The sequence below is a fragment of the Anguilla anguilla genome, chromosome 5, assembly GCF_013347855.1.
Source record: "Anguilla anguilla isolate fAngAng1 chromosome 5, fAngAng1.pri, whole genome shotgun sequence".
NCBI classification, from domain to species: Eukaryota; Metazoa; Chordata; class Actinopteri; order Anguilliformes; family Anguillidae; genus Anguilla; species Anguilla anguilla.
The window spans coordinates 42,886,560-42,902,614 of NC_049205.1; the positions used below are offsets into that span (position 1 = coordinate 42,886,560).

Genomic DNA, 16,055 nt, shown 5'->3' on the forward strand with positions numbered 1-16,055 from the left:
CTCACTTGCCCCAAAGGCTCCAAAGACTAATGTGTTTCCAGTCACTGAAAGGCTAAATTGCCCCCAGCTAAGGGGAGCTTCGTTATTTGGAACCCGAGGGTTGGGTCACCAGAGAGCGTTGTCATGGTAACCAGCCACAAGGCCTTAGCTTTACTGCGCTTACTAGCCAAGCTACAGCAAGTTACACGTTTGGCTGCTCGCTAGATTTAAATAATCCAATTTTTCCCTCTCATCTCTAGCTAGCCATAACCGCATATCTTCTGCCAGAGATTTTTTTTTCTTTTCTTTTTAGGAGGTTTCCCTTGAGACAAATCGCAATAGTTTTTTTAACAAATGCCACCCAGCGGAATGCATGCATCTTGCTTCTGCGCAAGGCTGCAACATCGGGATGGTGACTTTCCCTATGCGTGTTGAGCCCCCGCCACTCTCCAGTATCACCAGGCACTCGCGGAAGCGTGCGAGCTGACTACAGACTGGCCTATAGGCACGCTAGCCAGAGGAATTTGTGGAGCCGTGCCGTTCCACTACCTCATTTTGGACGCCGCCGGCTCTTAAGACCGAGCGCTACGATCAGAGGATCGCGCCACGTTCTTCTTCCCAGTGCCGACCGTCCTCCGGCCCGCCGCTCGCACGCCAGCCGCGGCGAGGAAATTCCCAGGAGGCCGTGCAGCTGGCCAGCGAGAGCGGAGGAGCCCTTGGCAGCCCCCCACGCTCCGGCCGCACGCGCTAATCCGAGCGCTATCCCTGCGGTCTCCCGGGACTGGAGGACGGGAAACTGAAGCGCCATGTCCTGCTCGCGGTAGAGGGCGAGGAGGTCAACCCAAAGGGCGGGCTGGAAAGGAGCGATCCGTCAGCCGGGTTTGTGCTACGGTTCGCCCGCACGCGCGACGTAACGCCGTCCGTAATCTCCTCAGGAGAAGATGAGATTAATCAAAGACCTGGCCTGCGTTAGGTTTCCCTGGCGTTCTCCATCAAATTACTACTGCGGTACCTCCCCCCTCTATAAGATAACTGGTGGCCTGGGGTTGCAATAGAACTTAGACGCAATAAACTAGCCTGAATGAAACTGGCATTGCAGTTATCTGCCCCGACACAGAAACCCTGTGATTAAAAATGCCATTTAGAAGAAATTGTGATGCCAGGTTTTCTCCGAGTATACATTTTCTGCTTCGTAGACCTGGCAGCCAGTGGTTTAAATGGCATTAAATTTAATAATCCTAAAGTGAAACTAGCACTGCCATTTCTTATATTAGGCAGCCTTAAAACCATTGCTTTTCTGCTTTTGCCCCCCATTCCCCCACCCCCTCCCAAGTGGAGACCGAGCTACTGCCTCTGCACGGACGCCCCCGGCCCCCGAGCCAGGAAGCAGATGCAGACGACCCCTTCCGGGGATCACGGCGATGGGGCTCGGTCCTCGCCAGCCAACCGCGGCTGGCCGCCCCTGCTCCTTTTGGGCCCGGGACCAATCCCCATTCTTCAGCAGCGAAGCCAGGGCAGGATTCCTTTCAGGCTATATTAGGGAGAGCTGCAGCCCCGATTCCAGCCAAAAGAAACAGGGGGTCTGTCCAAACCGCAATCATCCACTAAGAGGGGGCATTTTTTGCTGCATGGACACGCTGTATCCAGGCTTTTTCGACGGTTGAGAAAGCTTGCCAGTCCGCTATATTGCATAGCTTACACCGCTAATTTAGTTTTTATATTAAATTATGAAGACCTCACTCATAAAATGTGCAATCGCTGCTGGGTCAAAACCAGCAGAAACCCACTCCACATTAAATGCATGATTACGTAATGAATGAAAGCCAAATTTTCTGTGTACGAATTGCAATCCAGTTCAGGGTAATCTATGGCCTAGACCATAGTTTTCTCCTCTCTGTCCAAGAAACTGCACAACAGGAACACATAATCAATTGTAGATTTGATGTATTCACAGTAGCATTTATTTGTCAAACTGCCACAAATGTGCATTCTGCGGCCTAGAACAACATTTGGACAAACAAAAAAATCAGTAACTGATACCATCATGTCTCTGCCTTTAGACCTTTGACTCCAGATAGGCCGGGGCTGTCTGTGATAATGGATAGTCACGTATGGTCATTGAACACAACAGGAAAAGCACTGTCAAAAGTAAACAAATACGTAAATGAAAGATGCTCCTGAGAGGACTTCGTAAAATAAAAAACAGCCACCTGAAAAGTAGTAGAAGCTCAGAGTCCTGAATAGTCAGTAAGTTCAGAAATAGCATTTCCAGTGGCATCCTCTGCATTAACCGTTTAAGGTCTAAGATCACAAATATGTGATGAGAATGTTCTTTAGCACTGGAATGTTCCGGAAAGAACAATCATAACTGGACGGCAGGTTTGGACATCGAAAAACTTTGCCATCTGGCACCCACTGGAATATGTCAGTCTTACAAAGTATCTAAAAATGTTGGAAAACACAGCCCATATTTTGATAGTTTATGGTACTTGTAGATGTAAAAGCTATTTTCGCAGTCAGCCAATCACTAGCAGTGTCGTTGTCTCCAGGCAACTTGACTGACAAGTCAAAATGAAGCCATTTGGGTAGCCTAAATGTAGTGATGCCGTGCCTTTAAGGTGAAGGCGGACAATCCATAAACAGCGATCTTAAGATGAAAACGTAATCTAAAGGTTGGCTACAATTTATTAAAATAGACACTGATTGTATCAAATGCAACAGCTACTATTAAATGCAAGACAGGTAACATGTTGAATATGGAACGGGTGTAAGCTTGAGATACATGTTTTATACTCAACCATTTTACAGGAGACAAAAAACATTGCTAAATCCCTTTCTGGTCAGAACTTTATACAGATTTAATACAGAATCACATTCCAGAGGATCAAATCTATCATTCACATAAGTTTCACAATTCAAATTGTTGTGTAAATATATGAAATTTTGTTACATATAGGGACTAGTTTGTCCTCCAGCATCCGACACATAAAAGACATCTTACACCCGGCGTAATGCTGGAGTCCCAAACAAAATTTTTGCATGTTCGAACATGTTCGTCATTGGTATGGTTTTACAGACAGAGATTTATCGGTCTTTGTGATGACAAGTTGTAATAAAACAAAATAGCCTATTGGTGCTCTAGTGTTAGAAAGTATTCTTGTTCAATGACAGAAACAGCATTCCTCATAGCTTTGAAGCTATCCTAAACAAATGTAAACAGTAGACAGTTGTGATCTTACTCTTTTCTCCCATTTAATTTCATTCTAAGGACCCTCTGTCTAAGCCAGCAGTGTAGCTGATTCCACCCCCTTCTATAATAATTTATATAAACTGCTGGCAAATGAATAAGCCTATGAAGTTTTCATTCATATAAAAATGTATTGAAGAAAGTATTGCGAAGGTATTGAATTAAATTTATCAGTTTTGGTATCGGAATTGAAAAATTTAAAACATCAAACCCCACTGGAGGGGAAAACCGACTTTTTTTGGGGGGGGGAGGTTCCAAAAAACCTACTCTTAAGGACTCATCCTGAGTGCAAAATTTAGTTAAGGAAAAACTCTTCAAAACTTCTAAATATATTTGAAGATCCATCTATGAACCACACCACAAGATTACATTATTACATTAAAATAATTACATTATTCCATTTTTAAAAATTACATTAAAATAGGCACAGACCAAAAAACAAAATACAATTTCTATGTGGTTTTGTCATCAAAATTTTCCAAAGGGGGTAAGCTTTGATTTGTCCAAAACTAAACCACTTCCATGTAAAAATACATCAAAAGTACTGTATTCATGAATTAGGCCTATTGGGCGGAAATTAAAAACTGATCCACAAGATGTAGAAAAAGATATATGTAACCTGGGCCAGGAGAACAATGGGGGAAAAGATCTCAATGAATTCATTGTTTTCTAATTATTTGTCATAAATAATTCAACGGCACCCAGTCATCACAGCTAAAGTCCGTTTGCCTGTCATCCCACAGAACGTGGCAAGGAAAGTGATGTAATCGACCCGGTTCAGAGCACCATGAGTGTCCTTTACCGGAGGACCACGGTAAATATTTCATCAACGGATAACAATAATGCAGTTTGATATGACAACAAGCCCTTGGTCAACTGAGCGAAAACTGTACCCAAGAAACAGGCTGTCGGCCTAAAAAAAATCAATTGTTAAGCACTTAGCTAATATCAGCGATTACAAGAATGAAGAAAAAACGAAACTTAACACGTCAGGTGAGGGTCAGCACAATTTGTATGCCCATCTGCTGTGAAAAATGCTGAGTAACTGGATCTAAGTTTTATCATTACACTGCAAAGAATATCATGTCCCCATCGATGAGGTCTGCTGTCATCTCTTTCAGTGGGTTTGCATCCAATAAGAGGAGAGAAACTTCACATTAAACATGTGAATTCAAATTTCACCCATTTTACAAACTGCATCACAATAAGTCTAAAACAATATGAAAAAGAGCCATCATTGTCAGTGTGCAGAGGGAGAATAACCCTCTCGGCACAGCAGCAGGAACCTGTCAGACAACACGATTGGACGCCGGGTCAGTGTGATGTCACAGAAGGAGGGGCGGTGACGGTTACCTGGGGCAGCGCGGTGTTGAGCTGCCTCTGGAGGGCATCCCTCTCGTGGCTGACCTCGTGCAGCTTGCCCTGGGTCAGGCCCAGGTTCTCCTGGGTCTCCCGCAGCGTGTCCAGCAGCCGGTCCCGCTCCTCCAGCATGGACACCATCAGCGACTCAAAGTGCCCGTCCGAGTCCGACTGCAGCGGCGACGTCGAGCCCCGCCCTCCGGCGCCGCCCGGCGGGATCTCCGCCTCGCTAATCGTGGGCATCACCTCGCACATCATCTGGGGGAGGAGGAAGATCGGCGGAGTGACTTTAGACCGACGGGGCCATGAGCAATCCATTAAATAACGGCCCGAACCACAACTCGGATGTATGAAAGGCTTTAAATAACACTCCCAGCACATGGCTGTCTGAGCTATTACAGGTCTGTCTTACTAGGTAGTGGACCGAGAGAAAGCCACAAGCAGGCAACTCGTTATGCTAACCAGCCTACAACGAGACCTGGAAAGGCACAACCTGCCACACTTTCTGATCCTTCCATATGACTATTAGATGGATGGGCTATAACTTACAGTATATTTTAACTGCCTGACAGCCTTACAGGGGACAGAATGGGTGGGTCCTCTGTATAGAACCTCGAGCTTCTGCAAGTCATTCCAGCTGCAGTCCATAAAGCAAACTAATATCTGACTGGTGCTTCGTTTCAAGGTGGCTCAGCAGACGAGGACCTACATCAGCGCTCATCATGCCTTTGTTGTGCCACTTTAGGGGCAATTTGACTGCGCCACGTCAAATCAGATACAGATCTAACTGCTATGCATCAGTCCTACCGCTCCGATGACATCACAGAGGGAGCCGGCTTCCATCTTCCATTTTGAAAAGGAATGGCTGTGGACAAACCGCTACCGCTGAAGGCACTTGTTCAATGTGGACTGCACGTCACAGGCCTTTGTGTTCAGTTCACTGACCAATGAATTTATACCCACTTAACATGTTATGTGCCTTGTTTACAGCCTTCCCCCAGTCCATCCCACCCCCACCCCAATGTCCAGCTCCCCCCAAATCTGCCAAGTCGAGACAAATAATGTCTACAAATTTAACCCAATTTCTGAAAACACATCAGTCTATATTGAGGTCAGATGGGTAAGCTTAACAATGGAGTTCAACACAAATGCAGCTTTATAGCACTGGAGACAAACTGACAGATGGTACACCTCTATCTCCATAAGCCTGTACGATATATACAAAATCCCGCATGGTTTCTCTCACACTGCAGCAACTATGTCGCAGCCATGGGGGCATACAGTGCTCTAGCTTCTCTCAAAGGTAAAAGCAAAAACCTACAAGCGTGACTGTCTGCAACCAGAATTTAATATCTTGCGGGAAATGTCCTTGTTCTTTAAATTAACAACTCTACTAGAAGAATGTACTTCACACTTTGAGATCTGTGATATCAATCTCTCATCATGAACGGGATTATACATTTGGATACATTTCAGTAACTGCAGAGCAATCATTTTTAAAAAGCAGTCATTACAATTTCAGCCACCTCTCCACTGCAGTAAAATAATTCTCTGGGTGGCCATTTGCACAAGCTATGAAAAGTAAGGTCAATGTTACTCAATTCAATTGTCATCGAGTGGGAAAAGTTTTAGCTAGCTGACGTTATACGTGTAAAGAAAAAAGGAAATTCTCAATCAGCTCATTTTAAAATTTTACAGGCCCACCTCGGAAGCGTATTAACTACGGACGTGTGGTTAATTAACCCACTCTCCGAACGAAGTATAAATGAACTCAGCGAACATACTTCTGGGCCTTTGCAGGTAACCAACAAAGCAATTTATTTACTCAATTAGTCCCGAAAGCTTCGTAGGCAAACGCCTTTGAGTTGTGCGTGGAGTGCTTCGCTTCCATGACAGATTTTTATTCAACCAACCATAAACACCAGATTCAAAAACCCAACAAATGAGTGCTTCAGATATTCAACAGAATGAAAAAAGTAAATACAATAATCGTAAAATTCAATAAATAAATAAATAAATAAATAAATAGTTGGTTAGTGGAATAATTCAGTACTGACCCACTTCAGAAAGACAATTAATGATTTCATAGAACGCGATGCTAGCAAATAAATGTCGAATTTACAAAACGGCAGTCAGAGCAATAATCCCAAATGAAGAACATCGTTTCCTGGCTTATAAAGTCATCACACAGGAGAAGTTTTTGTTTTCGTTGTACACAAAATGTACTTCATTATCATACTAGTCATAAAAAGTAATATAATCATTTACCTTGTAGGGTGAGAGGAAATATGTTATTTGCCTATGTGAAGTCCTTTTCCTTCTGTGTCGTTAGCCAGCAAACTATTTAGCTAGCTAGCTAGTTAACTAGGTTTGTGGTTAGAGCCTGCAAGCAAGCAAGCGAAATGCGACGGTACAAAATGTTTAAAGTGCAGTCATGTGTTCTCCAGGCCATCCAAAAATATATAATCCACAAAAATAGATCAAATACAACACAAAAAAATGGTCCAGAATGAAGAAAAAATCCAAAGGCCGCACCATCAACGCACAGCGGAGGATATCCCGAGAGTTCTGGCTAATGCTAACTAACATTCGCTAGCTGTCCAGCTAGCTAGCTAGTTCTCCAGATATTCCTAAGGATAAAAACATTAAGCTAGCTAACGTTACAACGTTTTATGAAAACACCAGTTAGCTCGTTTTCCGCAAGAAACACAACCACGCATACTGCCAAAATTAAAGAGGTTGTTTGCAAACTTACTAGCTATGTATGTGATAAAATATTCCACAGATAAAAAGGCAAAGTGTAGATTGCTACCTAGCTAACTGATGTAACGATAGCCAGCCGCTAGCTAATTCGTTAACGTTAGCTATGGGGATGTTTAGCCTGCTACTACTACTAGCTACCAAGCGTCAAAAAGTTAAATATTCTTGTTAGACTACCACCGAAATGGGCCAGTAATCCACCGTTCGCGGTCAAAGACACATTTTCAATGACAATGGTAGAAAAAACTTGATCCCCGAACAGTATTTCCTCTTGCTTGGTTCTCCGTTGTATGTTATGGATTTCTCGGTTGAGCCGCGTCACCACCAGCCTAGCGGTTACAGAAGGGTAGTGGACTTCAGGAGACCGGGGAACTTTAAACTCCTTGCTTTAAACGCGTTTATACCCGGCAGAAATAATTAATTCCAATTAATTTTACGAGCTGGGCAACTATGAATCCAGTTCCTCTAAGTATTACGTTTGAAAATCCGGATTTAGATAACCCAGTTCCGCCAGGACAGTTTCGATTCCTTTCCGTGAGCTTCGTGTCCTCCTCTCCGTTGTCTACTGTTTCCTTCTCTCCCGATAAATCAGTGCGTGAGGTTGCCGTGCACAGCGGTGGAAGCAAACAGAGCGGAAGTATAGCGCCCTCCACAGTGGAGATGTGTTATCAAAATGAGAGAGCTTAATTGCGTACTAAAGTGTACTGAAATAATTGAAATCACAATGTTGCGATCGGTAAATGTTTAATCTTTGGTACATTAATAATATTTGATCACGATTAACAGTTTATTCTCTGCAGTAGCATCAATAGATTCCATTGAGATTTTGTTCCCATACATTGCGCTTCCAGTTTGACCCGAATAATTTGTGATACAGAGATTTTTTTTTTTTTTTTTTTTTTTTTTTACATCCCCAGCTATTCAGCCGATTTTATTTTTGCCCCAAGGACTAATACAATTGATGTAATTAGTAAATAAAATCTTGACTACCAAATCCTCTTCAAGTCGATGAGGGCATGGAATTACCACGTACATTTCTAAATTAATTAGAATGCAGGGTGTAATAGTCTACCTCTCTTCTTATTATTCATGCTTTGTTGTTTAGAGAACAATGACTACAAAACAGTTTCATTGTAATTATACTTAGCATGTATACACAAAGTCATAAGACAGTAAAATCATCACAGTGCATTTTGTGATGTATACAATTCTTTAAAGCATTCAAAAATTCTCGTATCTTAAAATTCCAGCTATTAAGTGACTGCACACTCCTTGCCTCCTGTGGTTTTCCACGTCCACATTCATTCAGTGGTGCACAAAGGCACAGACTGTGAGAATATAAACACAACGTGTGTCTCTCTGTTTACATCTCTGCTCTCTCAGGGTAGTGGGTGACCTGCCCTCTCACTTTCCCTGCCGTCCCAACACTTTAAAAATAGATGAATATCCTTCCTCCTTGCACAGCTGACACATACGGAGGAATGTGGTGGTGACCCAGATGCATCATAAAGGTTGAAAACGGGACTCTAAACAATGACTCTAAACACTTGTTTTTTAAACAGAGTGATATTTGCTGCACTGGCAGCCGCACTGCAATTATCTTTTAATCGCTGTAAGAACATCTGATTAAAGATTATTGGCAAGTAATATCTAGCTTCTTGGTTGTGTGTGATGCACTGTATAAATTTAAAAAATCAGGCATTATAATATATTAAAGGAAGCATTCTGGCAGCTGTACTGGAGATTGTACTTTCATTTTTGAATTAACTAATTACTTACATAATTAATTATTCATGTTATTAGGTTAATCCTGGGCAATTTACATTTGGTAGCACAGTACAATGCTTTTGCTGCAGAGTCATTGATGTTAAGTACTTCGCACCACCCGTGAACTGAGTATGCCCCCCCCCCCCCCCCAGGTGTACATGTAGTGGTGCTCTTTCTCTCTCCCTCTCTCTTTATTTTTTCAATGTGTATATACAGAGGAAGGAGTTTTTTTGTTTAAAGTTTTTTTTTTTTTTTTTACAATTTATCTCTCTCTCATCCACCTTTTTGATTCACATGCATTTGTTTTTTTCCCTCACACCAACCATCAACCAAATTTGTATTTTAAAAAATTAATTTTCAATCACTGCTCCTTTCGTTATGATTGTAGGATTAAGTAGATATTTATTTTTACTGTCAGCCAATAGGAGTAGCTCTAGAGAACATAATGCAGCACAGTCAACATAATTATCACTCACACATCCGGACTGTATAAATTTCACACATAAATCAAATCATGTTCATATAAGCTTGGGAAATCAAGAGCTACATGAAAAAGAATTATTCCAAGTTGCTTATTCTTTTTTAAGGATCTATTACAACAATAAATGTGGAAGCCACATATCACAAGTTGGATAAATTCTTTGATCAACAATGGCAAATAAAATGGAAATGTGGAACAAATGCATAATTCTACAAAGAATACACTTGTGCAGGATTCCAGTGCATTTTTTAAACAGCCAGTATTTTGCTCAAAGCTATTTTATTTTATTTATTTATTTATTTAAAAGGGACAACACACAGTAATCAAGATTTCCGCAGTTGCGTCAAATGGTACAGTGCCAGAGTTAGCTCAAGAGCTAATTTTCATCTGTAGTCCTTTAGCAGGTGAGAGATGTTAATACTGGGTACAAGATGGCTACAAGTACATACAGTAAGTTACATTTTCGGTATAAAAAGTGATATAGGAAAGAAAAAAAAGAAATAATCAAACATAGTATATTTACAAATTTACAGAGTACTATGAGAGCAGCATTGATTTGCTTTTAGCCATAGCTTCAGTTTATGTATAAAAGCGCTTCAGTGGTTGCCTGATCTGATGTTTGTAGGTATAATGTTCCAAAAGTGGGATGATCTGACAGAAAAGGTGGATTGGCTAAATTTGCTTTTTCTGTATGGCACATCACAGACTTTCCTCTCTGTTGCTCGTGTGGTTCTTTCAGTGTATGATTTGTACTTTACAAACTGACTAAGTGGAGGAGGGGCCAAACCTTGAAGGATCTTAAAAGTAAGGCAGGCGTCATTATATTTTATAAAATTGTCGAAGCTTAATAGATTATATTTTCTTATGTTGTCACAGTGATGGTGTGTTAGGTATTCTTAAGGTCTAAGACTTTGAGTGTTTGTTTGAATAAAACCTCTATTGATTGTAGAGCAGTTATTCCGGTGTGTGTCCAGCATGTGTAAGGCAGTAAGAGATATGTGAGAAGATCCTGGAGTGCATATAAAGTGTAGCAGCACCAGTGGACAGACAATTACGAATGTGTCTGAAATTACATAGATTGAATTTGACTGTGTTGGCAACCTTTCTTATGTGTTTTATTTTAAATGAGAGGTTGGAGTCTAAAATGATACCCAATTATTTAAAATCAGATACATGTAAAAGTTTTTCCCCATCCACATAGGTTTCAGTCATTGTGAGCCTCTTAGAAAAGAACATACAAACAGTTTTGCTGACATTTAAATGCAGACAAGAGTGTTTCAACCAGTTTGAGATGTTGACCATAGCTTCTGTTAATTCAAATGCAATTTGTTCTCTGTTTTTACCATGTACATAAATAACTGTATCGTCTGCATACATTTGAACATCAACTGAAGGGCAGACAGACGGTAAATCGTTAATATAAATACTAAATAAGAGAGGGCCTAAAATTGAGCCTTGTGGAACACCTATAAGAGGTATTACATTCTTCCTAAGCAGAGCTACCCTACACTAGGTTCACGACACACATTTAAAACAGAAGTGTATCAAAAACTGAGCTAGAATGATACATTCATGTGGCCTGCAAAGGTGGATATGTTTCGCCCCCCAAATCCATACAGTAATTCCTGGAAGATTCAGATATATTGAAGAACATTATCAGCAAATGACACGGTGTATATTTCATAAGTGGTAGGAAGTCAAATATATCTACATAACAAGTATTAGTAATAATTTACCAATGAAAAGAACTAAAGCAAGGTTCAGACATGATGAACTTCTAATTTGCGCAATACAAACATTGACAACAAACAACTTATAAAATATGCATAAAAGGCACAGTACAAGCCTGTGTCTTTAGACATGCATTTACTTTTGTGTATGTGTTTTCCTATTAATCATGCTGTCTACAGTGGGACTGGGATAAGGAGTTTGAGGAATGCATGGAATTTATCTGTCCAGAGGCCAGGCTTCTTCCAGAGTTTTACATACCACCAGATTTTGGGCAGTGAAAGTGTCCTGTTTTGAAAAGTCCACCAGCTCAGGCATCTTGGATGTTCAACACATTTGGATTTGTATTTGGAGACAAAGCTTTCATAAATGTGCCACAACTTTGAAATCACCTACCAATGGATTTCAGGACGAGTGAAAATATAAATTATTTTAGGTGCATTTTTGTCGTTTAGCTTTTAATCCACAGAGAGGACATGTTCAATGTACAACAATTGGCTATCTTAATTTGATGTTGCTTTTGCGGCCAATTTTTAAGTAAATATTCTGTCCTGTTTGATAGTAAATGGACTGTGATTTTGAGTGATCTGTATATTTTTTATTTGTATTGTCTTTTGGTTTTGACTGTATGGAATACAAAGAGACAAGCTCATTGATTTTTTATATGTAAAAACAATAAGTATAAAAATTAATTTGTAACATGAAAAACACCATGCAAATGCTTGCACTGTAATTATGTTATATAAGGACCAATAGTGCTGAAGACAATTATAAAGTTTTCTTTTTTGCCCCAACAGTGGGTTTTATATGATTCTTTCAGTAGTGTACCATCTGAATCAAGAATGCAAAACAAGAAAATAAAAACAAGAATTGTGTCTTCAAAAGGGAAAAAACTACTATGACAAATGTCTATGTCTTCAGGGGCTATGACCTTAAGATACTATAAAGGAACAGGAAAATCCCATCCACCATGCACCACTGCTTTTCTAGTCCAAGACTGTAGTAGAATGATTAATGGGACATATTGAATATTACCATGTGTAACAGAGAGAATACAGCTGACCCTCTGTAACACCATATCATCCATAGACCATACAGTGCTCAGTTTCATTAGCTTCTAGTAGGCTAACATAGCGTTTCCCAACCTTTTTCCTTCCGCGGCACACATTCCAAATTTACAGAATCTCATGGCACACCACTCTCAAAAGCATAAAAAATAAACACTCTGCAGCCCCCCTCCACACACGGACGCACGTAGGCCTAAATGTTCTTTTGGGGTTTTAATTAAGAGATATGCATTTTAATGACATTTATTTTGGCTTTTGTGAATGGGATTTGTTCATTTAAGTTTTTTTAATTAATTTGAACATAAAAATTTTTTTTAAAGGATATTTCAGACGGCAGACCTGACCTCCCCTAACGGCACACCAGTTGGGAAACGCTGGGCTAACCATTCCAAATATGGTGGAGCTTCCTTCTTCCTAATCACTGATTTCTTTTAAATCAAATAAAAAGCTACCCTTGGGTTTGTGTGTTCTTCATTTTGTTAAAATGCCTACAATAAAACAGCAATACTACATTACTGGTTCACATTGGCAAGCCCTTTTGGTAATGCCACCTATGACGAGGGTCTCTTCATTACTCTACAATCACTGAGTAATGATACACTGGGGGTGTCTGTTTTAGGTCCTTCCACTGGAGTGCACCAGACTGAAATTTTGGGCTGGAAATAGAGGATCGTTATCCGAAAAATTTAAACATGCACACACAGCACAAACACCACTTATATTTGTTTTGTTTTATTTCTTTCAAAACACACACCCACCTCTCACATGCTGTCATTCATTTCAGGGGCAAGGAATGGACATTGACTCATGTACAGAAGATTTTCATCCAAGCATTCTGCGAACACTATGATTGGCTCATATCATTGGCTCATATCAGTGCAATTTCCTTTTACAATTACGCACCCAATTGTTTCAATTCAGCATAAATACTTGACAATAGCTCAATAGAGAAAACACAATGTATGAAAATAGTTACTGACTTTTCTATTATAACATGCATTTGAACCCAACGTTTCACCAAACAGAAAGAGGTGCACCTGATAAGAGCAATGCCTGTGACACACACGCGACTAAGGGTATTAATACAATTTAAAACTGTAACCAAAGCCAGTAACACAAATTGAAACTGGTGTATTCAATATCAACATCCCTTTATTTTTTAATTTCACAGAAAATTATGACATTCTATGGCACCCTATGTAAAGCAGCCACACTATATGTAGAGCAACCTGAGACATTACAGAGCCACTATGGTAATCAGCTTCGAACCAGAGAATTACTCACATTAAGGATAATACATATAATGTGCGTGCAGTAGAGAAAATAAGATGTACAATGAGATATAGATAGAATGTTGTAGCATACTTTGTTGGCTATATTACAAAGTTAAGGCAAACCAACAAATGTGCCATTTATTCTACCTCTAGAAAAACAAATAACCTATTGGTTTTCAATATTTAGTGATTTTGAAAAAGCCTATTGGTTTTCCATATTTTGAAAAAGATCACCAGCGCCACCTAGAGGCTTTAAGAAAGCGTGCAATTATTCAATAAAACTTACAAAGGCCTAAGCAATCGATACATAAGATATCGATACTTCGAAACCCCTTGAAGAGCAGAGCATGTAATGTTATTAACCTTAGGTTAGGCCTACTAAATGGCTTTAAAAATAAAGAAAATCTTGCTTGATTAACATAAACCTAAATATATTCTGTAATTTCATTGTCCAAGGAAATATTGGGGAAAGAAAATAACTCTGATGTCAATGTGGTTCCTCCGTGAGCTTTCTACTCAGCTGATCAGCGGTTAAGTTCAAATCGCAGGATCGAAGAGCTTTTATCAAATCGTCAACCTTTGCCTCTGCTCCCCGCATCTTCCGCCACTCTCTCAAAAGGGCAACTGTCTGCTCTTGTAGGTCGAAGGGGTGTTTTACTGATATGTGCTCCAGTTTGGGGTCTGTAATTCCTAGTTTTCGACCATACCTTCGCCAGTTCTTTCCCAGTTGTTCCGAAAGTACATCTGTCGCAATATCCAGTTTTGCTAGACCATAGAATAGAAATGGCGGGTCAGTTAGTTCATCGATAACTCACCGGTATTTTCTAATCATAGACAATAAGGAAATGGTGGCCACGTTTAGGGCCTAACTTACAAAATTAGAAAGATTAATAAAATTATTTTAAATTCAAATCATTAGAAATTTTCAATAATTCAATAAATCTAAACGGCCCGTGGCTTTCATATCAGAGCAGCCAAATGGCGGAGGCTACACGTAGCCTAGGCTACCTTACTATCGCTGGAAAAGACTTTACATATCTGTAGCCTGTCAGAACAGTCATAAAGGCTACTCTTAAGATACGTTACATTAAAGTAGCTACTGACCTCGCTCATCGGGATGAAGTTGGACCTCCTGCGGGCCGGATCCATAAGTTTCAAAGTTGGATAATATTTCAAGGAGGTCGGCCCTCTTAATACTGTTTAACAGGGATCGGAGGAACTGCGTGTTGTCAGGCCCTATCTTGTTCATTTCCCGCAGGCATTGGAACAGTTGAATCCCGTTGTTGATCTTCTCGAGCCTCTTCTTTCCTATATCCGGGCACAAGAACTTAATTTGTTCAACATTCTCTGGGCTCAGATCTTCAGAAATCTGGAGCAACACAGGGGAAAACGTATCCATCTTCGCTGTATCCGTGGAACAAAGTTGCAATTTTAAAGAATCTTGGAATAAAAATATTTTCCCGTAACCCGATACTGTTAGACTTCAGACCGAATTTAACAGTTGTTTCACTTTCATTTTAAACCTGAAGTTCTTGTGTTCACACAGCCAAAGACTGCGGAAATTTTAGTTTGATATTCGAACTGACTGACTCGGTCTAACGAAATGGCTACAAATAAATTCTAATATGATACGAGCGCGTTTGAAATCGCTAGTCCTCCACAAAACCTACGTGGAGTTTCATTTGACTCGAATATACGTTACTGTTTGCTTGCTTCCTATTAGCCTACTCTTCGTTCACTTCCTGATCACACAGCCTGTATTTTTTTTCTTTTTTTTTTTTGCGTCAGCGATCGATTCTGGTAGAAACTTCACGTAGCAGTAGTGCAGGATTGTGGATGCGTAGCGAATGGGTCCTCAAAATCTTGGTAAAAAAGTGAATTAGCATATGTCAAGCGGTTAGGATATGTTATTACTTCTACAGTGTCATTTACTCTAAGGGAACCGCCAACGATGACATATCGGGCTTATTTACATAAAAGAGAAAATCCTACAAAACAGTCGGTAGTTTTGGGTGGAACGTGAAAGAGAATGTGAGTGATATAGGGATATTAAATTGTAAATAGCCTATTGTCTTACTGTTGTGCTTCCAGTTCCAGCTATACCTTCATTGGTTGTAGCCACAACCAATGGAAAATTTCGAGCTGCATAAGCAAATAAGAGATGAATGGGGGCTTAATATAGCTTTTATGGTTTCTGCAAATATATACAGGTGAATCAAAAGATCCTAATTCAGGTATAGTGTCAACTGCTTTTGTCATCCTAGGGTTTGAAATCAATGTGGAAAAAAAGATTATCAAATGACTTGTAGCCTATTTAAAATTTTCAAGTGAAATGATGATTATCGTAATTGCCTTACAATGGGTTGGGCAATAGAGGACGTTCGACTTGAGAG

At 40.2% G+C, this 16,055-nt stretch overlaps 2 protein-coding genes across 17 annotated transcripts in view; both read right to left on the minus strand.

The window, feature by feature from the left end:
* The window catches only part of ppfia1 (PTPRF interacting protein alpha 1), a 52,902-nt gene extending 44,960 nt beyond the window's left edge, over positions 1-7,942 (minus strand). For all 15 annotated transcript variants that reach the window (XM_035417888.1, XM_035417887.1, XM_035417886.1 and 12 more), the window contains exons 1-2: positions 6,854-7,942; positions 4,580-4,843 (exon numbers count right to left, since the gene is read on the minus strand). In XM_035417888.1, coding sequence (XP_035273779.1) covers positions 4,580-4,843 — 264 coding nt within the window. In that variant the 5' untranslated portion in view covers positions 6,854-7,942. The remainder of the gene's footprint in view (positions 1-4,579; positions 4,844-6,853) is intronic.
* A 5,162-nt stretch (positions 7,943-13,104) lies between these two features.
* On the minus strand, positions 13,105-15,537 carry fadd (Fas (tnfrsf6)-associated via death domain). Of its 2 annotated transcripts, XR_004765082.1 has the most exons (3): positions 14,767-15,537; positions 13,865-14,427; positions 13,105-13,828 (listed from the first exon to the last, which is right to left on the minus strand). XR_004765082.1 is itself a non-coding variant. In XM_035416444.1 (2 exons), the coding sequence occupies exons 1-2, from the start codon at positions 15,059-15,061 to the stop codon at positions 14,150-14,152; spliced, it is 573 nt and encodes a 190-aa protein (XP_035272335.1). In that variant the 5' UTR covers positions 15,062-15,537; the 3' UTR covers positions 13,105-14,149. The 2 variants fall into 2 exon arrangements, 1 of the variants encoding a protein (XP_035272335.1); XM_035416444.1 differs by having other exon boundaries at positions 13,105-14,427.
* Between the last annotated feature and the right edge of the window lie 518 nt (positions 15,538-16,055).

Excerpts from the sequence above, each read along its gene's own strand:
- fadd (XM_035416444.1), bottom strand. The coding sequence starts at position 15,061 with ATGGATACGTTTTCCCCTGTGTTGCTCCAGATTTCTGAAGATCTGAGC. Across the intron at positions 14,428-14,766 it reads ACTTCATCCCGATGAGCGAG|CAAAACTGGATATTGCGACA; the intron begins GTCAGTAGCTAC and ends TCTATGGTCTAG.